Raw genomic sequence first — 23,314 nt, 5'->3', positions numbered from 1 at the left:
ACCTTTCAAAATCAGCCCTATGGCTATTCTTTTATCTTCCCTCTTGTCTATAGAGAATTTGATTCCTAAAGAAAGCATTGCATTATCTATGTGATATGACTTCGTAGTTTGGGACTCTATTGTAGTGCAGTAGTTCTGTTAATTAGGAATGCATACAGGAAGGGAAGATGTGCTCTAATTGTACTCTGAACAATTGAACATGAGAATCCAGTGGTGGTAACTAAATTTTAAAACTGGGGGATTATGTTTTCAAAGTGCATGGAAATGAAATACTCTTCTCAGTAGATCTTTAAATGAGACCTTTACAGATGAAGGACTGGCTTTCAGAGTCAATTCCAGCCTTGAGATCAGTATTCCAAACCAGGCCACATCAGAGGCACTTGCATAATGGACATCCTGAGCTCCAAGACCCTGCTGACAAAATGCCAGAACACACATACATACAGAATTTTGGCAGTCTGGGTTTATTTATTGTTTTTAATGCTGGGAAAAAAACAAATGACAAAACACTTGTGGAATGCTGTAGCCTTTCAGGAATGATCCATGTGGTCAGGGTATTGGCTGGCAATTTTTTACCTAGCAATAGATACTTTTCCATCTGAATGCTGCTTTTCCCAGGAACCTGAAGCTCATTGCATGTAAACTCACCTCACCGTGCTTTCTAACTAGGTAGTGAAATCCTGAAAATAAAGAGCTAAAAGGTCTGCTGCATCCTTGCTGGTGTAAGTAAATGTGGCAATATTAAATCTGGCTTGCAGCCCTGTTGGTGGGTGCAGAGTATAGTGGTTGTCAGGAGTAAAACTACTGTTAGTCCATCTGGCAGTGATACATATTCACTGCATGCATCCGAAAAGTTGCATTTCTGTAGGAGTGGGTTGTATGTACATAGGGCTGGAATGGATTTGTAAATGATTTCTTTGCATCTTTCACCACTCCGCCATTCAGAGGCCCATAAGTCAAAGCATCTGGGGTTTCTTTGCTTGCAAACAGTCAGTACCAAGCACAATAAGACCTAGATCCCTTCACTGCTTTATTTACAGTGTTTTGGTATCTTGTCTGGATCTCTACTGTACACTTGACCTCACTAAACACACAAACTGGCTCTACTCCGCCTGGCAAGTTTTTCATGTTTCATCAGCACAAAGCTATACATGTTCGCTTGACAGTTAATGGGAAGGAGAACTGTTGTTGAACTGAAGTACTGCTTCAGAAAGTCCTGCAAATACATTAGTGAATTTAAAGGGTTAACATTAGTTTAAAGGTTTTAAAGGGTTTTAAAGCCAACACTGGATGCTTTTGTGACAGTTGTCAGCAAAAAGCGCTTTCCTAGGAATTCAAAGCAAAAGGCAGTCTCAGAAAGTTGAATGCTGAGTTTCTAAGCAAAAGACTTCTAGTGATTGCTCATGAGCAGCTGATGCTGCTTATGGCTGTTGGTATCTTCAAGTACCATTCAGGCCTGAGTGCATCATCTCTGGGTTTCCAGAGTTTGGCACTGTAGTGCTCTACCGAGCAGTGTGAATTCTCCCTTTTCCACGTCTTAACTGCAGCAGGCGGAGTGTGTTTGTGGCTGTCAGTATGAAGACTTACGCTGTCTTCCCTGTAAGTCCCAGTAAGGATAGGGCCTGGTTTCAGAACTCCACAGTTACAGCCAGTTAGTCCTGCTCTGTATAAACAGTGCTTTGCCCAGACTTCTGTTGCTGGTTATGATGCACTGTTTATAGTTGATGTGGTAGGTGGGTGTCAGGGACCACGTTTAGAACCCCAGGGCACGAGGGGCTGTGGTTTCTGTTGCCTGAAGTGCTGGCTCCATTGCTGCTCAGTGTGCACCAACCTGCACCCCATGCTGACAAGGCTTCTGCTGCCCTTCATGGGCACCAGGTGTGGGTTGGAGGGCCAGTACGAGTGCTTGCCTTCCTCGTCAGTATCTGTACACAAACCATGCAGTTGCATGACCTGGGAACAGCTGAGAGATACCTATCAATGGCTGTAGCTCAGTATGTTCACTGGTGGTTAAATGGCTTCTTTATATGCGGCTTCTAGGGAACCCCTTATCTGCACCTACCCCAGTGTTGCAGTCTACAGCTAATACAGTTTAAACAGTTTCTTTTCTGTATTGCTGTATCCCTGACTGCACTGCCCTTAGTCGAAAAGTAAAGCTATTCTAGATCTTTTGCTCTACTTGTTGACATTGTATTTTGTTCCTGTAGCTGTCATCTCAGTATTTTTTCAAAGGCGTTTGGTGTGCTCAGCACACATTAAGTGACTGGGGAGAAAATTATGAGGTTTTTTTAATTAACTGGTATAAATACTTTTTAACTTTCAGAAATATTGCATACAATTTTGGCTTCTTTATAAAACGTCTCTCTAAGTAAGCAGTTACAAAATCATTACACAGGAGGGCCTCATTTCTACCATGTTTTTACAGCAGCATCTCCTACCACTTGTAGGAATTTTTCCTGACCCGTGTTAGAATCATGTTTTACTTGCATTTGTGTAAAACTACAGTGTCACCCTTGAGGAAGCGATTGCAGTTGAAAGTAGCACAGTCAGGGTACCTGAGGGCATCTGCTACTTTGTGAACTAGGAGGCATTTAAACCCAGCCAGTTCCAACCCTGTAGAACAGTACAACTTACTCTGAATAATCAGTAAAAACAAACTGCGGCATAAAAATAACCATCTCAAAAGTTTATTAACAATGATTTTAATGGTTGGATATTATGCAAAGACATCTGAAGGATTCTGAAGCATCACTATTTACTAAGGAATAATTGTGTTTCTGGTACTGTGTGGAGAAAATGTAATGCTTTTTTTTTTTTAATCAACAGACCTACACTATCGGAAGTAATTTAACAGGGAGACACTTTCACACATCAATCTGTAGCACCTTAAGACTACTCTGTGGACAGGATACGTATTGGTCACCCCTTCCAACATGTAAACTGGTTTCTGAGAAGGGGGTTGGTTCTCAAGACACAAAGGGAGACTGTGAAACTGATTAACAGATACCAAGAAGGCTGGTTCTCATTTAACAATGTACATGGTAATAAGGGAAAAATCAACCAGCACAGAAATGAGAAAATCATTAAAAGCTTTCAGTTATTTATTTAACCATCTTACTTCTTGCTTAGCCTTCTCGGGTGCTGGGGCACTTCCCTAGAAAAAGGGCACTTCCTCCAGAATTTACTGGGTAGCTGAGTTACAGTTCTGGAGAAAAAGGAAGTCAGCATTTCTGCCCAGCTCAGAGCTGACATGCTGCCCTCACAGAGGAGCCCACTTGTACCAGTCTGCGCTGGCAGAGACCTTTGGTCATCTTTACACATATTCCTGCTGTGGTTCAAGGCTTGTCAAGAGGCACCTTTGTCACTGAATGGGAGATTTTTTATTCAAGTAACTGATAATCTTATGTCCAGTTTCTGTCACTGTACTGAAATCATTCCTCTTACCCCAGGTGTTTCTGGGTGAAAAGCTTTCTTTCTAGACTACATATGCTCCATTATACTCATAGTCCTAACACAAATTCATTCCCACTTTTACTGGTCTCCCTACTATTGCTTCTAGCTTGTCTACCTTAATCAGTTATTAAGGTAGATTATTCTGGGTGCTAAAAGGGTTCTTCCATCTTCAGGGCTGGTATCTGCCATTCAGAACTGGCTCAAACTGAAATGAAAAGGAGATGAAATCCAGTTAAAGAGTTAGTAGTTGAAGGATGGGAAGAAACAAGTGACATGTAATACAGGCTGTTACTATGGTGAATTACAAGAGATCTATGAAGGGGGAAAATAGCATCAAATATATTTATGACATTATAAAGAAGCTATGGGGAAAAGTACCCTAGCAGTTTAGATACTGGTTTAGCTACAGTAAACTGAAATAAAGATGTATGGTTCTTTCTTTATGTTTGATGATAAATTCACTTTTAGGAGGAAGAGAGCAGCATTACTGCTAAGGTTTATGGGCTTTGACTAGTTCAGCTAAGCAGATCCTTGACAAGACAGGGTTTCTAGAAAGCAGTGGTAGCTGTTTGTGACCAAAATGTTCTCTTCTGCTCTCCTGACCTTGGCCAGCTGTCAGTTACAATGCGTAACCAGCCTGGCCATTGCAAATGCTTTCACAGTATCAGACCTAATGCTCCGCTGCTGCAGTCTGTGCTGTGGCACTTCCTTCTCTTTACTGTGTTTACATATTTGAAGACTTAAATCATATCCTTTGTCAGCCCTTCGTTTTGCCCCCACAGAGACCTCTGGACTTCTATCAACTATTTCACAACTAAATCATGGTGTCCAAAACTGGACACATAAAACAAGCTAAATAGAGAAGAAGTATTTCTTCGGTATGTTTATTCATGTGTACATCCCCAGTGCACGTTGCTTGTTTAATAGTATGTTCCTGTTGTTATCTGAGCTTGTGATTACTGCAATTTCAATCCCTTTTCTCAGAAACGGGGCAATGTAAACCAGAGGACTTCAAGTCTTTTGGCTACTGAGCCATTCTAAACCTCTGGTTCCAATTGAATATGCAGGCTCATATTAACAGAATTTCTATTTAAATGTTGAAGAGTTTATATAAACAATTGGAGCTAAAACCACTTACTGCCTATAAGATACCACCCAGAAATTTCATGGTCGCCTACTGCTTACACACTGACTGACCTGAATACATAAGGCAGATAAGGACAAGTGGAATTAGTACTGCATAGGTAAGTCTATGCTTGTGAGGCACTAATGTACATACTTGCTGTTCTAATTCTAGGTTTTTAATTTATTGGTAACACAATCATCTACAACTATGTGATAGTTATTCCTTCCCTTACTGGGTGACAATTCAACAAATACTTGCAAATATGTATTTTTTTAAGCATATCACAACTGTCTGTAGTCAAGGAACTCTTTTGAGGTAGTAGTGAGTTTACAAAAGCAAATGAGTAACATTTTATTGCATATATTAAAAACTCCACCCTGTTTCTCATTACTAAGCCACACCAGGAGATGCAGCATGGAAGTTAGTGCTTCATTCAAGCAAAAGCGTAACGGGCTCTTCTGCATGATTCAGTTATTTACTTTGAACGTTTCCATTGCAGCCCTGGAAAAATGTGATTACATCTGAAGTTATTACTTGGGCAGGTGAATCGGTAACTAGTATGACAGTAATTTGTAAGTGTGTTTCCTTTCATGTGCTCATTGAGTGAAAATATACAAACGTAGCAAATTTCAGAGAAGCTCTGTCCTTTTATTTGGTCTAAACTAAGGAGTAACAGAATGCAGATGAATAAAAAAGTAAGTTTTGACTGTCTCAAGACAGCAAGATGTGAATAGCCTGTATCATTGAAGGGTTACAAGTTATCATAGTTCAGTTATTATTTATATAGCAATTTGTAGTCAGTAAATAGCAGAATTCAAAGAAGGTAGTATATGCAGAATAGCCAATGGAGGCAGCACTTAATAAAAAAATGTGTAGGCAAGATGTAGAGTGCAGATTAGTGACTATATGTAATACATAAAACACCCAACAAACATCCATCCTGAAGCTGTAAGGTGTCTCACACAGGTTACCGTGGTGCTCTAGCAAAGATAGGGTTTTGTCCCTTTGGGACTGACACTCCATAGCAGCCAAACTGGACTGGAGTACAGTAACACATACTGGAAATGGCAACTATCCAGCTGCAGTGTGCAGCAGCTGTGGTAGCTCTGAGGAAAATGAGGGGAATAAATTTTACTACTAACAGGTATGCTGGGGCTGGAGACTAACATAGGACTTTTCTTTACACAAGAAGAATAGTTTTCGCAAAATGCTGTACTTCCCAAGTAATACAGGTGCATTCAGCAGCACACATTTCCTTTAGAGAGTAAGTTTCCTAGTCTGGTTTCTGCATCAATGTAAGGATCCATAACTAACTTAGTAACACCAGAAATGGGCAAGGTTAATAACGCCAAAATTTTCAAGCCAGTACTAGTGCTCTTTTCAGCTTTCTGTGTATTTTCAAACAGATTCCTGGAAGATGTTACCCAGGTGACAGCTGCATTAAATACAAGTACTGATAATCTTGAAATCATAGGTTAAGTTTAAAGATAGATAATTTCATTGAAAAGTACAAAACCAGGTCACTGAGTATGTCTCCATATAATTGTATTATTGTTAATGGGGGTCCAAATGCATTATTCAGACAGAAAATTGAAATAAAACCAGTATCTGAGCAGTGGAACACCTGGGGACAGTCACACCATCCTTGGCCAGTGTCCTGCCTCCTGCATGGAGTGAGGAGGCAATAAGCAAGGCAGTGGGAGTAGGCATTGATGGGCTGTGGTGCACTTCTGAGAGAGCAGCAAGAAGGAGGAGGTAGACAAGAAGCAAGAGGAATAATTCCAGGAGTAAGTTCATTTTTGCTCGAACCCACAGTCAGATTCACTAGTGTTTTTTTTCCTCTCATGTGCTCTTGAATAACGTGTAAGTTATTGGAGCAATGCAGCCAGCATGTTCTGGATGAAAGGAAATTAAACTTACCACTGAGGAGGAATTTCTACAGGCACAAAGTTTTGGTTGCACAAGTGAACAAAAGCTGCTGCTAATCTGCAGGCAGCCTTCACCTCATGTGATCCACAGGAGTCATAAGTGCACATGCTGTAGAATGGTGCAGGGTCCACCTTTAACACAAAGTTGTTGTTAGAGGAAGTGCTGTGTGGAGATGGCACTCTGGGCACACACCTCCAGGGAAACTGAAAGGGGAGTTTGATTTGTGTCATCCCTCCCCCCACTCCGATAGGGACTATTGCAAACCTTTAGTCTCTTCCCAATATCAAGTGGTTGACCTGTACTGCCAATTCCAGACCTGTATGCTAGAGCACTGCAAAGCCATGCCACTACCTCATGGATGTCAATGTATGCTATGGTGACATAACACCTTTTTTCATTTTCTGTCTGAATTGTTGTTCTGATTATTTCTAAAAGTTATCTGTAACTAAATTCCTATATCCTTGCAATACTTATGTGTACCCCTTGGAAGTGTGGCATCTGGTGTACAGGTTGCTGGAGTTATACTTACAACTCTGAAGCAGTTCCTAAGAACTGAACGTGGTTCCTCAAAAAACACTTTACAGGCTTTTTGCTTATTTGGACACGGCTCTGCTTTCTTCTGTACAAGCCTGCATGTGTTTACCTGGAGAAACAGAATCACTTGAGCTAGTTGTTTGTTTTTTAAACATCAGTGTGCTGTGATTTCTTCACATTTCCAGTGGGAGATGGTCTCCTTGTTAACCTCACTTTGTACAGCGGCTGCTCTGGTAGCACTGGTAAGGTCAGTGGGTGCCAAAGGCATATTACAAAGCCTCTGGGAGTGAGCTGACAGTCTGTGCTCAGAGCTGGGTGCTGGGTGGCTCCAGCAGTGTGGGGTGACTGCTGCTATTCCAGACTTTGATGCATGCCAGATATAACCTGACTATGTTTCACTTTCTGTATCATGTATAATTGTGCTAAAGCTTCTGGTCAGGATGGGTTTTTGCAAGCTCCATTTTACCAGCACAGCTGAATACACTGCCCATTTAGACTGGGTATTTCCACAGTGTCATCTCATCCTCCTGCTTCAGAAAAGTTCCTGAGACTTTCCAGGAACTCCTGACTTGGCATGTTTGTATTTCTGGCCATTGCTTTGATGCTGTATGATAGCAGTACAGTATTGGCAAGTCAGTCCATTTATTTTTTTTCTGAGCAGGATATGACTAGAGACAGCCCAGAGGTCAGCCAGAGACATCTACAAATCCTGGGCAGTACACAGAAATGTCCGAATCAATAGTGTGAGCACAGCCATTATACCACTTAGAGAAGGACATACGTGACTTCCCAGCTTGTTTATGACAGTGTCTTATGTGTTGCTTTTAATTGATTATTGGGTTTAGTTAATTGTCTGTGGTAGTTTTGCACTAGATGGTGGCATTTTCATGAGTATATTAAAGTTAATATTTGTAGCAATGAAGAAAATTATGCCAAGTCTGTCATGTCATGATCCCACCCCATTATTAACAAACTCATGAGCAGTTATCTCAGCAAGGAAAAGTACAAACACTCAAAGCAAAACTCTTCTTTACAGTAAAGTCCTAACAGAAAGCTGAAATTAGTAGTTTCTGTGCCCAGAGCCCAGACCTCTGGTGAGAGAAGGTACAGGGAAGTGCCACAGAATCATAGTGGTAATAAGATGCTGGTTTCTTTTTTCTTTTTCTTTTTTTTTTTTTTTTTTTGTAATAGATTCTAAAAATGAGGCTTGAAGGATTTAGAGGATCCTGTCAATGTGGCTTGAGAGCACACGAAGACTGCTTTGTTAGGTCAGTGGTATTCACAAATAGCCATGTACACCTGCACATCAGTGTCTTCTAGTAACAGAGGCAGCCTCTATTTTTTCCTTAACTACTTAAACCAAAAATGCGCAACGCCCATCTACAAGGAATCTTTCACTGTTTTAGCAACTATGTGCAATTGTTACCCTGGTTAAACTCAGGAAAACAAACTACACACAGTATGCTCTGTTTTCACTATCTAGCTTTAGTTCATCTAAGCAAAACCAGCATGTGGGATGTTGGCATTTGTGCTCCAGCACTGCTAGTAAGCTGCACTGGGAGCATCCCTTCCCTCATTACCTGCCAGCTCTGTGTGAACTCCTGCACGTCGTCAGTGACGGAACCATTAGGAAGGATCCATTCATTTGCAGCTTCATTGTCATTGGTACCAAAAAGCCCAGCTGAGATGCCTGGAATGAAATTGGATTCAATCAGTAGTTGTCACAAGTAGGTGTAGGAACAATTTAGAAGCTGTCCCAGGGCTCTGATTATTCTGCAGTAGAGCTCAGCTGTAATGCAGAAGAGGGAACACATGCCCAGGCATCCCTTATGGATTTTACTCCAACTGCACTGCCATCTTGTTTGTTACCTCTTATTTTGCTTCTCATGACCAGATCAAAGCATCATATGCATTCTCTTCTAATCTCAGGGGTCTGAGTTCTAGAATAGTGTGAGGCAATGGGATAGAAATGTATTCCAAGTATAACAAAAACCCTGGAAGCTTTCAAACCTCCCTCTTTCATGCTCTTGCAGGTTTGAATCTCAGACAGGGCCTGGGCCTGCGCTGGCTGCATTCAATCTTCCCCCTGTTTCTGTCTGCTTCAGTGCACCAACATAACAGAAACCTCCGAGAGCACTTTCTGTTCTTAGTGGCATGATACATACTGTGCTTTACTTGGTAATAACTGGGAATGCTTAGGGCCATTTCCAGGGTGTGTATACACAAGGAGGGGGAAAAAAGAAGTGAAAGATGACCCATGTGCTGGTACTGCAGGTGGTGATGTTCAGAGAGAGAAAAAATGACTAAAACTGGCAAAGCTCTGGGATTGATACTCACCATGATGCCAGCCAGCCAGAGTGACAGTGCAGAGATCATACTGGAAGTCACAAGAGACAGAAACTCCTTTCTGATTGGACACTTCTATTTTGTTGGTTTCTCTCCTTGAATTAATGGTATTCTTTTCAAGGGACTGATCCAGTGCTTGGCAGTTCTCATCCATAAAGGAGAAGTTGTACATCTTGGATACCTGTTTCAACATGAAAACACAATTTCCAGTTCATTACAGGGCAGGGTCAGTGCCTGGCAAGCTCAGCCTGGTTTTGCAGGTGGGGTCAGCTTTGCTCAGCCCAGAGCTGGGGAATAAGAATGGGGTTGAGTTAAACTTTTCAAGAGTAGGAAAGCACAACTCCTGCCAGGTACACTGAAGCCGGGGCCCAGTGTGCTCTCCAGCCCTTTGTAGCTGTCACTGAAGTAAGAAGAAAGCCGAGAAGTTCAGTGAGCCTCTCTTATTTAAGTACCCAGAAAGCAAAGAGGCAACCCTGGAGTTAAAACTGGTTTTGTTCGCGGGAATTATTTCCTGATTAAAAAGCAGTTGCTTTCTAGCACTTACATCTGCCAGCTGTTCTGATCTGTGTCTTGAGCATTAATATTTTGAAGACTTTTTTTTTGTTGGTTGGTTTATGATAATCTCTGGTCTAGAATGTTTGACTTTCCCCTCCTACCTTCAGTCTTGGGGAGATGCTGATCACGGTCTGGTTCATCTCCACATACAGGGATCTTGAGTTACCAGTTTCCTCATTTAGTATTACAGTGAAAGTATTGTGAACAAAATCCTTGGCAAGAAGTACACTGCACTTTGATGCCAAATCATAAATTTTGCCATCAAAAGTCATAAGATGCTTTGTCCCCATTAACATAGCGTGATCTAGAAAACGACATTTCAGAAGCAGCATCAGTGATTTTTCTGCAGAACAGTAAGTACTGTGCTACTACCTGCATACTCCAACACAAAGAGCTTCTGGCTTAAGCTGTTATTACTTTTTCATTAGTTACAAGTTACTCTGCAACAAAAATTTCTCCTGAAAGGAACCAATCTAATAACTTCTTTTTCATTATGGATCCACTCAAGTGTCCTAAAACTTTGAGAAACATGAATTAGGATTCAAAGGTCATCTTGATCTACAGTCATGTTACTTGATAGCTGTATTTGTGAGTCTGTCCCTGTTCCCCTCCCCATACACAGTATACATTCCTATGCAAAAAACAGCAAGACTATTTTAACTGTCTCAAAACAAGTACCCAACCAGAGCAGCAGAGTAGCAACCCAGGAAATCAGCTTGATATATCACTCAGATGATGTGGTCATTAGGACCTATTTTGAGTGCCCTCCATTGAGTCTGCCTGCTGGAAGGAAGCCAATAGAACTGGCTCTTTCTGGAAAAGCCATTATCTAAGGGATAGCTGGGACTGTTAATACAGTCTTTAAGCATTTAGCAATGCTTTTTCAGGTAATGCTGTCTCTCAAGTTTTGGTAGCGCTGAGCTTTTTCATACTAGAGCCAACAGAAGTGATGTCAAGTCTGGACACAGCCTCCAGGGCCAGCAGGTATGGCAGGCACTGAACCGCAATGTGAACTCACGAGGATATTGATAAGGCAGATAAATGCCACCTGCTGACTGTTGGTCTCAAGAGGAAGAAGTGTAGAGTTGCAAAATTAGCAAGAATATTAAGTAAAGGAGTGTTTGCCGCATGTCGGCTTTACCCAGAGTTGCTGTTACATGTACAATTACTGGTTTACAAGAAAGTCTATGTATCAAGTTCATAGGAAAATTAATAATTAGCAGCTGTGTCTATGTAAACTGCTATTCCAAATATGTTTTGTAGGATTTGGAACTAAATGGACATAGATTCAGTTACAAACCAAAGCAGCACTTTGAAAGGGCTTACATTCAAAGGGACTCTCCAGCATCCTCCGTTTGAATCTATAATACTCTGCAACTATATTAATATTGTAGAGGTCTTGGAGAGGCCTCATTAGCTTTTCTTCAATGAGATAATGAGTGATATTTCCCAGATCCAGGGATCCAGCTTTAGGAAGTACTGGCAGTTTTACTGCCACCGAACAGTTCCTGCAGAATACAAACAAAACAGTGTATGTTCTTAGCTGCTAAGCTGATGAAATGCAGTTGCTTTATTATTAGAAAAGTGGAAGTGAAATATTCGTAAGAACTGCAGTCTGGTTAGAATGGCAAAACCAAAGATACACCGTGCCAGATAAGGCAGTTATCATAGCTACTGCCATTCTGTTTACTGCTGAGTCACTTCTTCTGAAGTACAGCCCATCCTGGTAGCCTACAAAAAAACCCATTATGGTGTGATGCCATATGCCCAAAGAAGAGTCAGATAGTCCCCAGCCCCCAGCATACATGCTGCTATGAAGACCACCTGTGCACACAGCCATTTACAATGGTACCCAGCAGCAGGGATCCTGCAAAACCACCACTTACCTGGCTGAGAAACTGTACAGGTTGAGTAAGGGCTTCCGGATCTTGCTCACAGCTCTAGAAAACACGGCCTCTGCCCACCTGAGGATCTGCTGTGTAGTCTATTGGAGAGCCAGAAAGGGAGATTATAAAACCGGCTTCAGGGCAGGGTCAGTACTGGATAATGAGTTTTAAATCAGTGGTCAGTGAAATAGCACTTCAGTCTCTCTTGCATTTGTAACCTGCCTGGCATCTTGTCATTTAGAGGTTAATATCCAGAAGACAGATACTAGTCATTACTGCAACAAATAATGGGCAGAAATAAAAAATTCCTAAAATAACATTATTTAAAGTATACCAATACTTCATTAAGTTAATGTGCTTCAGTAGCGGGTTGGTATCTTTGTTAATATAAATTGGTGTCATGATGTACCCTTCATGCTCTTCAACTAGACGAGCCTAAACTTTTTGTACATTACTACTTGGAATCACAATTCCTCCCTTCTATGGTAGAACAGCAAAAGCTACATGCATGAAAGATTACCAGTGCTGTGATTTCAACCAAAACTAGTACAACACCCTCTCCTCTAGCTGGAAAAGTACTGCTTTCAAAGCAGGACAAGGATTTCAGGAATAAGCGCAAGCCTGTTGTGTAGCAAGATAACCACACTACATTTCAGGAACAAGCACAAGCCTATTATGTAGCATGATAACCACACTATCTCTGTAAATAAAAACATGTAACTAATTTAGTATAGCTAAAATTCAAAGCTGAGACTTGAATTTGTAGGCCTTGTCTTTCAAGCCATTAAAAATTGAGAATTGACTTGTACCAACCATGTCCAAGCCCGCTTTCACAGCCTTCAGTGCCACCTGAATTGGTTCCATTATCCAAACATCTTTTACTATCTTGGGTAAAAAAGCCTGGATTTTCTTCATGTACTCCTCTGTCTTCTCTTGCCAAACTGCATCCAGTGGTTTTAAGGTTACATCGTAGTAGGCATCCTTCAAAGTTGCTAGTGGGTCTGTAGCAAAAGGGTGGGATGAAGCATTACTTAGGGAATATGTTACAAAATAGCTGTTTCAGAGTGTGTTTGTTTCCCCACAGCTTCCGGCATAGTGAAGGAGGGACACCGAAGAACAGCACGGGCAGCTTGGGTTTCATGGCAGGCACCTTTCACAGCTCTGTGTGTGGACACAGTATTAAAAAACACCCTGAAACACGCATTTAGCTGTAACCCCAGTCCACTCATACGCCCTACAAATACACTGCTGCTTTCCAAAATAAATGTAACATGTGCTTTGCAATACACCACCATTAGAATTACACAGATCAACCTGCATCTGCTGGAGGAAAAACTAAACAGTTTGGTCACAACTGATTCCACATACGGGGTATCAGCTAAACCTCACTTTGGAGTGGAAAGCATCTAGAGGTAAGTGGAGTGAGGTTTTAACCTTGTCAGAACTGAGGGTTCTCTCTGCCCGTTACAGCTGACCATATTTCTTCATAATGAAAAGTGTCGGGCTATAGACCAGCCCAACAGTGAATTAGCGGCTGCTGGATAGACATAGAAAAAACAGTTCAAGTGAAATCAGATTAGGACAAGCATCCAAAACTGAAGGATGGGTATGAGCAGCCCTTTAGGAGGAAATGCTTGCAGGGAACTGTTAGCAGAAAGGCTTCAGATTAGGAATCAGGGCTCTGTTCTCATTTGACTGACCCAGACTCCTGTGTCCAAGGGAATGCTTTTTCAATTATTTCATTACAACAGTGCTCACAGTGAGCTTACTTACAGCTTATTGCATCAAGGCTTCCACTCTGTAAACTAAAAGCCAAGGTTGGCACTTTTTGTTAGATCAAAATAGAAACATTTGTGCTGTTCAGCATCTTTTATACTCAAGTTTGTTTTGCCCTGCACTGACATTGTCCTTATTCTCCTTGCTTTGCATGGTTTTGCTTACTTTGCAATTCATTCTGCATTTGCTGGACGATGTCTTGAATTTTATCCAGGTAAAGTGGGAGTTTGCTTCTCAGTATATGCCCAATTCCACTTTGCTTCCACACCTGGGCAACAGCTCTACCCACACTGTGGAGTAATCCCACTACCTTTTGCAAGGCTATGGAGGGCCAGCCAGCTGCTTCTGACAGAAAATCAACTTGCTGCACCTAAAAAAGAAGAATTATCACATTACATTGTGATCACAAGCAAAGTTTTGACTCCATTCCAAGGCAATTCTGAAGCCCATGGTGGTGGCGCAGAGATACAGGATCTTTACCATGAAAAACACTTTCAGTCTATGTGTGAATTGCACAGGAGGGACCATTTAAATGTTTAAGCAAAACAAAACAACTGCAACTAGTATCCTTTTTAATAATAATGCAGGGACATTTCATGGTGCTTTCCCAGATGATGTACAGACACTTACTGAGCTCCTGAATCTCCACATATATCCCTCAAACTTCTTTATCTTCTCCACCAGTTTGGCTTTCAGAAGGCTCCCAATTTCATTAAGTTTGTACTGTGAAAATATGAATAAACCCCTTGAATTTATGATTTAGAATTGCTTGTCCTGAGTCCAAATCAAAGTTTGTACTAGTTTAAATGTCAGCAAAGATCCACAGTGGCCTTCCATTTCTCAGGGGAAACAGCTTCTGGTTACAATGGGTTAGAAATGGGAACAGAAGAGTGTAAGGATGAAAAGCCAAAAAATGTCCTCCAAGCAGAGTATGTGAAACCCTATTAGGAGTAAAAGCACGTTCAGGAACTGTAATCTTAGTTTTGTAACCAACACGCTGAAGCAGGGCTGTAAGGATGCTGGAGAAGGACTATTCATTAGGGACTGTAGTGACAGGACAAGGGGTAACGGGTTAAAACTTAAACAGGGGAAGTTTAGATTGGATATAAGGAAGAAGTTCTTTACTATAAGGGTGGTGAGGCACTGGAATGGGTTGCCCAGGGAAGTTGTGAATGCTCCATCCCTGGTGGTGTTCAGGGCCAAGTTGGACTTGTGTGGCACAGTTTAGTGGGAGGTGTCCCTGCCCATGGCAGGAGGGTTGAAAGTAGATGATCTTAAGGTCCTTTCCAACCCTAACTATTCTATGATTCTGTGCTGAGCAGCCCTGGCACATTACTACTGCTCTTGCTTTACTTACCCTCTTCAAAGGATAGATACACCCTTTAGGAGAGGGTCCCATATTTTCTGTGCTTTCTAGGTATGGCTGAACTTTTTAATTCTCACCATGGTATGTTTTCACACCAAAGTGAAAAAATAATGTTACTATGAGCTTAAAAATTGCATAATTCCCCTACGTGCCTGGTTACTCACCAAAACTCACACCTGAAGCCCACCTGGATGATGCTCCATCAAAGTGAAAAGATGAAACAATATTCTGGACAAACCACACTGCAGTTAACTGCTGCTGAAGGGTCTCACCTCAGCCTTAAGAACTGGATCCCCACAACCATGAGCCAGAAAACTCAAGCTTCCATTAACAGCTGCTAGAGTCATTTGTCCCATGTTTTCTTGCCTTTTGCCGTTAATGTTGAGATAGGTATTAACAGTAGCCATCTGTTGCCCATCAGTACAAGCACTGACTTCCATTCCTTCTTCTAAATCCCCTTAGAGAATGAAAAGCAAAAGCTTAATTTACAGGAACAACACTGACAGATACTGCTTCAAAGGCAGCTTTGTAATTAATTAGGTGATCAGTCAGTGTCTGAGAGTGCTATGTGTTTATGGGAAAAAAAAACCAAGAGAAGATAAACAGGAAAAATGTCAGCATTGGATTTTTCTTTTCTGTGGGGTTTGTGAATGATTTACAAATACAAATTTGCCACTCCAAATAAAGCACTGAATAAATATAATCTAAATAAATACAAACAGTTATCTCAGTCAGAGTGATTTACAGGCTTTTTTCTATTTCAGTCTTACGCTGTCCCTTGTTGATGATGTTTCAGAATAGCTCAGACCATAAATGAAAGTGTGTCAGTCACTTATCCACCCATTACACACAGAAGTTCTTTCTGCCCAAGTACTGATGAGCATAAACAGAAGTGGTTGGCAAAGCACACACAGAATCTGGGTTGGGAGACTCAACTTGAACAATTTCTACAAACTTTTTACTTCAGTGATTCACAGACTAATGGTGTTAATCTCAAATGCATCACAGCATTTACACGTGATGCCATAAACCTGAGAGAAATTCTACTGCAGAAGTGGGGAAGGGCAAATCCGTAACTGAAACTAGGACTGGGATTGTCAGCAACATGAGTTCAAGACAACTGTCATACCACCATATTGACTGGTTTGCACATAGATCTAATGTACTTGAAAGGTGGATAAGTCACAACAGAAAGCACTTGCAGTAGGTCTTTTACTCATCTACACTTAGGCAGTCTGAGCCAATAGCCCTGTTTCTTCTCTGTTGTCAGTCAAAACTGACTGCTGCTGAGAGAGTCAGCTGCAGAGGGTGACTGCACACACCCTGTTGCATGCCTCTGGAGGTGCCTTCCTTTGTCCTTTCATTGAAACTGGAATGCAATGATTATCTTAAATGATACACAACTGTAAGATGGATAAATCAAGAAGAAATTAATCCTATATTTGATCACCATCAATTACAATCCTTCCCTGGCTAACAGTCATAAAAATGTTTCCCAAATTGACCCTTGTATAACTACTCTGAAGCTTCAGCTTTTCAATATCTGATAGACCACAGATTGAATTGTCACAAAACTGAGCTAGCTTGGTGCTAGAGAGACACAGCCTTTCTTCCTGCTTCTTCACAATAGTGAGAGCTGTGAATCACAGAATATCTCAAGTTGAAACAGACCCATAAGGATCAAGAACAAGTACCTGCCTAAAACTAAATCTTATAACTAAAAGTATCATCCACGAAGGTACGTACCTTTCAAATACCCCATGTAGCACTGGAAACATTCCTTTCCTTTAGAAGCAGCTATTTTTACTTTCTCTTTCTGATCAACAATCCCCTCCACCAGGATTTGACTCCGCAGAGATGAGGAAGCAGCAGTTCCTGTCAGGCCTAGCCAAATATCTTCAAAGGCTCTTAACTGTAGCCGTAAAGGAAAAACATGTATTCAAAGCCACCACACAGAATTAATGCATGTTCAGGGATGATGCTCAAATATCAATGCTGCCCACAGAAGGGTAAGTGGTGAGGGAAATATTTCCCAACAGGAAACAAACAGGAGTTATACTCTCAAGTGAGGCATAGGTATTAGGATGATGGGCTCAAGAGCTGAATGACCAGATTCCACAAGACTTGTGGACAGTATTTTAATGGTAGAATGAAAGAAACATACTGTAACAGTCAACTCCCTAATGTGGGCCATTTAATCTAAAACAGAATACAGAAAGCCCAAGCAGAGCAGCTTATACTTCTTTCATCTCCTTTCTAAACAGAGAGGGAAAAATAACTGAGTATTTGTCTTAGCCTGCTACTTATTAAATCGTTATCATTTTGTTAAGGGATGGCCTATTGTCTCAGTTAATTATGACTAACTGCCTACATTCCTTCTAATGAAGAGTTTGGATGCTGCTGACCACATTACTCTTCTGCTTCACTCTGCTGCCATCATCAGCTTCTCCACCTTCTTCACTACACAGCAAATTGAAGGCAAATACAAAATAGAGGGGAAAGAAAAAGGAAGAGATTTGCCTCAGGATGAGCATCATATTAGTTGTTCTGTGCCTTTCTTAAGGCCAGTTCTTTTTTCTGGTAAATGATGCTTAGTGCCTTACGAAACGAGTCAGTCATGCTATAACAAACGGCCTTTTAAAACTTTTATATACCTTATATACTCCAGTTGATAACACTGTATTTGTCACTGGGCTCTGCAGATAATTAATGCTGGTGCTTTCCCTTCTCTCTTGATAGTACTGCATGCACATTGCATAACTGATCCTTTGACAATAGAACTAAAGAAACCAGGAGTATATTATGTTGCCTGTACTTGCCTGCTGTTTTACAGTCACTGCCTGCACCTGATCAGTTTGCATGCTAGGTGGCAGTAGGCCTTTAAAAAAACAAAACTCAAGTCCCAGTGGCACTATACTAAAATAAAAACTCACTTCAATTTCCAAAGAATAGTTCTTCACATCAGCTGTACTCCGATTTTTTAAGGATATTCCAATTAACCCCTCATCTCTCCCATGATCAGCAAGGTGGAACCTGCTCTCTGACTGCAAAATGATGGCATCTTTGTTGAGCTGGTGTTTTCCAGAGAAAACAATTACCTAGGTACAAACAAAAAAAGTGTTAAAGCTTACTTCTTCCAAAGAAATGGGCTCTGCATAGAGTAGTAAGAAGCTGTACAATGTCAGCATTCTCATAAAATTAAACAGTGAAGTGATGAAAAAGACTTGTCCTTTCAGAAACCAGCACATCCTCCTCCTCACAGCATTGTCTTACTTCAATACCCCTTCAGTTTCTGTGGTGTAACAAAACATGATCAGTGATTACGGCCTAGGACAAGAGGAACAGCTATAACTATCTTTCATTAAAACAAGTTTATTGGGGTTTTTTTGTCTTATGTTCTTTTGCTGCATGCCTTTGAAGGGAAGGATCCATAAGAACACAGAGGCTTTTGCCGTGAAATGCATACACATATTTGGCATTATAAACAGGCTCTAACAGAGTTCTGGAAAAAGCTTTCACTGACATCAAAATCTGTCTGCTGATTCCTATTGCTAACAGACTGTGACCTTCTCTGATTGATAGTGAATGAGGAAACAACTGGGATGCATTTTAGCATCTGGAAACTGAAAAGAGACCACATTCATTACAAAGTCCAAGTTTTGTGTTTGCTGTGATTATTTCTCACAAATCTGGGGTGCAATGTGCACCTAAGGAAGACCATGTGTGTGTCTTTGGTTTATGTGTGCAATATAAAATTAAATGACAACTACAAGGTTACACTAAGGTTCAAAAATCCATCACTGCCAGCAGAGCAGCCAAAAAAAAAGTAACCTTTTACCTACAGGGGAAGGAAAGCACTTTTACTCTGCTCTAGTTTCCTTTTTTAGAGCCAGTTTTGATATTCTTCAGAAATATGAAATTAAAAGACCTTTGAGAGAGGAAGGAGAAAGAAAGAACATGGAGGAAGTGGGAATATTTACAGTGGGAATTGTAACAGGACCTAAAGAATATACTACAGTGGCAACTAGAACCTTTCTGCCTCAGCCCACCAAAACATACTTTTTGTTTATGGCTTGTTAAGTTACAGAAGCATGGCAATTATCATGTAAAGTTACAGCTGAGGAAAACAGAGTCTCCAAATGAGTAATTACATTTAAAGTGAAGTACATTCAGTAAGTTTACATGAAACTTACATGTGGAAGGTCACAGAACTCAAAGCTCATATCATAGTCTAGGCTAGACAAGTAGTTTGTTTCCACTTTACTCAGAATCTTCTGTTTGGTGCATGAGGTCAGGAATATGTTCTCCAGAACAGCTTCTAACTGAAATTTACTAGGATACAAGAATTGATTTCTCTGCAATGAACCAAGAAAACGAAGTTAGAACATGACAAAAGAATCTTAAAAGACTCCTCTATGCCCACTCATCCCAGCTCTCAACCTTATCCTGTCCCTGTGCTGGCTTTTTTTTATTCTAGTAACTTCAGGGTTTTAACATTTCTAAAAAGTCACATTTCCACTTGACAATGTTTTGGCCAATCATCACAGTTATTGGTTCCCATCCTACAGAATTAACTCAACAGTTTTGCAAATTTAGGGCCTCTAAATTTTAGGTCTCAAGTTTGCAAGAACTCATTATTTCTTATTTATGCTACATTTACCTTTCTTCCTATACAGAAATATATGTAAAAGGTAAAATGAAACAATTGTATGCCACAGAAAGTGGTACCCCACATATGCTTTCCTAAAATCCACTCAAAATTACATATAAAACCTAAGTAAGTTCCTATCTGTTACAAACAGCTTCCCTAAAAATGGTGAGTTAACAGATACAACTGCCTTCTCTTACCTCAAAAGTTACGTTGTGTTTGAATTTTTTGTTATCCCAGCTCAGATCTAGATATTCATTAAACAATGCTGATCTTCGCTCTAGATACCCACACACATGCAGGTGTTCCATACGTAATAGTCTCTGAAGCTGGAAGAGGGGGAAAAATTAAGACATGTATATTAGTAATATTAAAAAAAGTGTTCGGTATATCCCAGATAAGTGTGTTTTCTGGGCAAAAATACACTCATGTGAGAACTCCATAGTGGTCTATATCCATAAAAGACTTTAGTCTTTACCAAGAAACCCAAGGGCATGATGATTCTGTCCTGAGGGAAAGCTGCATCCCAAATAAAAACATACCTAGCGACATGAAACAGAATTATTCAGAGGTTTTGTTTTTCTTCCTCTGAGACAGGAAAAGGCTAACTTTAAGTAGAAGGTTTTTCATATGAAAACAAGAGCAAAAACCCCAGATTCTGTGGGATTAAACCCCAGAAATTTAGCTACAGCCATCCCTTCTTAGACTCAGACTCCTACCTGGCCTGAAGAGAGTATCATACAGCCACCCCAGGCAGTGCTGTTCATCTTTGATTTATCCTCCAGGGTCAGCTGGATATTAGCAGGCTGCCCCCCATTCCCTGTCAGCTGCAGCTGAAACCAGAAGAGAAGGACTGTCCAGAGAAGCAAGACTAGAACTAGGAGAAGAGCCTGCAGGGTGATCTACCAGAACGATCTTTACCCAGTGGAGAAGAAAAGAAACATGATTAAAATGCAACAGAACAATGTTAAACCTCCACCGAATTCCATCCACGTGGCCTGGAAGCTCAGGGCCTTAGACAAACACACAGGAAAACTGTTTTTAGAACTGAGGAAACAGCAGTCTTTTTGTTATCTTGTCTGGAAGCTGTTTGGTCTACCATGCATAGCAATTACTGACACCAGTAGAATAATGACAGTGCAAGAGAATCTATTCATCTTAATATGATGCTTGAGCCCTGTTGACTGAAAACAACCAGAGACCACTCTGTGGCACCACTATTGAGTACCAAAGATGAATCAACAGAACACTGCACAGTTTGCACAAGTTATTATTGAGCAGAAAGTCTTCAGCCTCAGCAACAGGAGTATCCTGTCCCCCACAGAGCATTTTCAGACAGAAAATATTCTGTAGTCTTTGATTTTGTAGGATGATTTGTTGAGTTGTTGTTCTTTTTCCCCACAAACGCTGCACAAGCACACCTCAAAAATGTATTTTTAAGCCTTTCTAGTCACACACAGCCCTTTCTCATGATCTCACCTGCTGGTTGTACTTTCTGCCTCTTCTGTCTGACAGGGAATGGACCTCCAGCTGCTTCAAAGTGTAATTAAATGGGTGGGCAATACTAGCTCTGCAGTTCGTACGGTCTCTTCCAAACTTCAGAGAAGATGACACTGATATCTGATGCACATCAACAGATATAAAAGGATTGTGAAATGAAACACCTCTCACATACTGTCCTCAAGCACACACCCAGTAAGATTTCTCTGCACCTTTTCCTCAGATGAATTACCTGTGCAACCAAGTCTTTTTGAAGTAGTGAGGCACGTTAATGTTTAAATGAGGACATTTTTCTACTTGAATTTCCTACATGACACAGCTGAAAGTAAAACTATTCTCTGTATTTTACTAAAATCATGAATCATGCTTAAGTTTGATAAGGCTTAAATTTGGTCTCATCTTTAGGCCCTGTAGGCTCCACTGCCTGTGTGTTAGACACAGCTTGAGAAGGTGAAGCATAAGGAAAAACATCTGCAGAATCAGGAACTAAATTCTGTAATGTTGCTGGGAGCAAAATATTTTTGTGGCAATTTAAAAAGTGGTGTCATTTAAATAGTTGTGGTCATATAGGCATTAGTACAAAAATACATTCTATACAACCTCTAAAGTAAATTTTGGAATTTTAGCACTTGAAAATTAAGAAATTCTAATTCTTTTTGCAGGCAAATGTACATTTCTGTAGAGTAACATCTTTTACACACTGTCTTTTATCTGTCACTTATTCAGAAAACAATGTAACACTCAGGAAAGATGCTGCCATTTCAGATGCACACATAAAAATAGTTAGTTGCAAGTCAGTGAGCTTCCCTGTCTAACCACATTTGGAAATCTACTAAAATTCTCCTAATTCTCTCTTTTTTTTTTTTTTTTTGCTATTTATGTTTTTTAGAAAACAATGCTGACTGTAATATATAGCATTTAATATAGCATGGCCTGAAAATGCTTTCAACAAAACTATCAATCAGCTGCTCATCTTTCATAGTCATAGCCTTTTATATATCCAAGAAAGATAGTTTGCCTCCTACTGGAATACCCTTGGCTTGCTTAATGCCTGTTTTACAAAAAGAAAACAAAAAAGAAACATCTGATATTGCTGTAATTCTCCTGACATTTATTTGCTCTGGGCTCTTGTACCTGGTCCTTCTCATTCCAGATGACAGTAAAATCATCCTGGTGACTACGTGCCGAATGTTTCACATATAAGTTGACCCTGGCATGCCATGGGAAAGGGATGGAGAGGGGATGGAAAAGTTCCACTACAAGGGAAAAAAAGAAGTAAGTTTTCGCCACCACAAATCATGACCATTCATTTTCCGATAAAGGGATAGGACATATTCTCCCACAGGTAGCAGGGCAACAGCTGGTTCCCAGAGAAAACATGGTCTTTGCTCATACACACATGCACGCATCCAACAGCTCCAGTGAGTGTGCTGATTCCTGCTGAATAGGAAGAAACTTAAGGGAAAACAGGAGTCTTCTATTTAGCAAAACAGTAATTACCTGCAATAATCCAAAGATTATTGCAAAGATACCTACTATTTCCAGCAAGAACAGCCAGGAAAGTAATCATTATGAATCTGAGATGATCTTACACAGCAAGAGGAACAGCTTACAACTTGAATGCTGACTATTTTCTCTATTTTCAGATAACACAGCCTCAACATAAGGGTTTAGCCAGCATGACCAGTGTTCCCTGCAGTACCAAGTACAGCAGAGCAACAGAATTCACTATAGTTTCTGAAAAAAGCCTCAGAAAAATGTGACAAGTAATAACAAAACATAAAATTGTATTCAGAGGCTACAAAAACATACAAAGGAAAAAGAAAACAGAAAACCAGACAGAAGTGCCTTGGCTAGAATAAAAGTAGCTGCAATACTTTAACTCTCTTCCCTGTTTACAAATGGTATCTAGTCCAAAACTAGTTCCTTGGTTTCCTTTGCTTTTTATGAAATACTTAAAATAGTCAAAATATAAAAATTCAAATATAAAAATAAAGCAAGATGTGTCATTTGATCCCAAACACGTCTGAAATTTGTTGTAAAATAGTATTTTAATTTGTTGATGACTTTTGACTCTGCTCAGACTTTTCCCTGGCACTGCTGAAGTTTATTTAAGCTTTACATTCCATATCCACAAAGCAGAAATAGTGTTCAGAAGTGGATGTTTCTAACAGCCAGACTTACAATGAATTTAA

The 23,314-nt window shown here is 40.4% G+C and overlaps 1 protein-coding gene across 1 annotated transcript in view; it reads right to left on the bottom strand.

The window, feature by feature from the left end:
• Positions 1–3,083: 3,083 nt before the first annotated feature.
• The window catches only part of LOC133224559 (uncharacterized), an 89,208-nt gene continuing 68,977 nt past the window's right edge, over positions 3,084–23,314 (bottom strand). The window contains exons 54-72 of the mRNA XM_061376117.1: positions 22,254–22,375; positions 21,099–21,239; positions 20,339–20,452; positions 19,820–19,948; positions 19,165–19,326; positions 17,905–18,069; positions 16,718–16,883; positions 15,244–15,428; positions 14,236–14,328; positions 13,771–13,975; positions 12,643–12,830; positions 11,830–11,927; positions 11,270–11,451; positions 10,045–10,247; positions 9,380–9,569; positions 8,623–8,732; positions 7,038–7,151; positions 6,500–6,639; positions 3,084–3,658 (exon numbers count right to left, since the gene is read on the bottom strand). Coding sequence (XP_061232101.1) covers positions 3,643–3,658; positions 6,500–6,639; positions 7,038–7,151; positions 8,623–8,732; positions 9,380–9,569; positions 10,045–10,247; positions 11,270–11,451; positions 11,830–11,927; positions 12,643–12,830; positions 13,771–13,975; positions 14,236–14,328; positions 15,244–15,428; positions 16,718–16,883; positions 17,905–18,069; positions 19,165–19,326; positions 19,820–19,948; positions 20,339–20,452; positions 21,099–21,239; positions 22,254–22,375 — 2,723 coding nt within the window. The 3' untranslated portion in view covers positions 3,084–3,642. The remainder of the gene's footprint in view (positions 3,659–6,499; positions 6,640–7,037; positions 7,152–8,622; positions 8,733–9,379; positions 9,570–10,044; positions 10,248–11,269; positions 11,452–11,829; positions 11,928–12,642; positions 12,831–13,770; positions 13,976–14,235; positions 14,329–15,243; positions 15,429–16,717; positions 16,884–17,904; positions 18,070–19,164; positions 19,327–19,819; positions 19,949–20,338; positions 20,453–21,098; positions 21,240–22,253; positions 22,376–23,314) is intronic.

This window comes from Neopsephotus bourkii, unplaced genomic scaffold (assembly GCF_033783945.1).
Source record: "Neopsephotus bourkii isolate Nb327-2 ecotype Australia unplaced genomic scaffold, CSIRO-AGI_Nbou_v1 NB_1706, whole genome shotgun sequence".
Classification (NCBI taxonomy): Eukaryota; Metazoa; Chordata; class Aves; order Psittaciformes; family Psittacidae; genus Neopsephotus; species Neopsephotus bourkii.
Note: the sequence above shows the minus strand (reverse complement) of the source record. Positions and strands in the feature narration are given on the sequence as shown.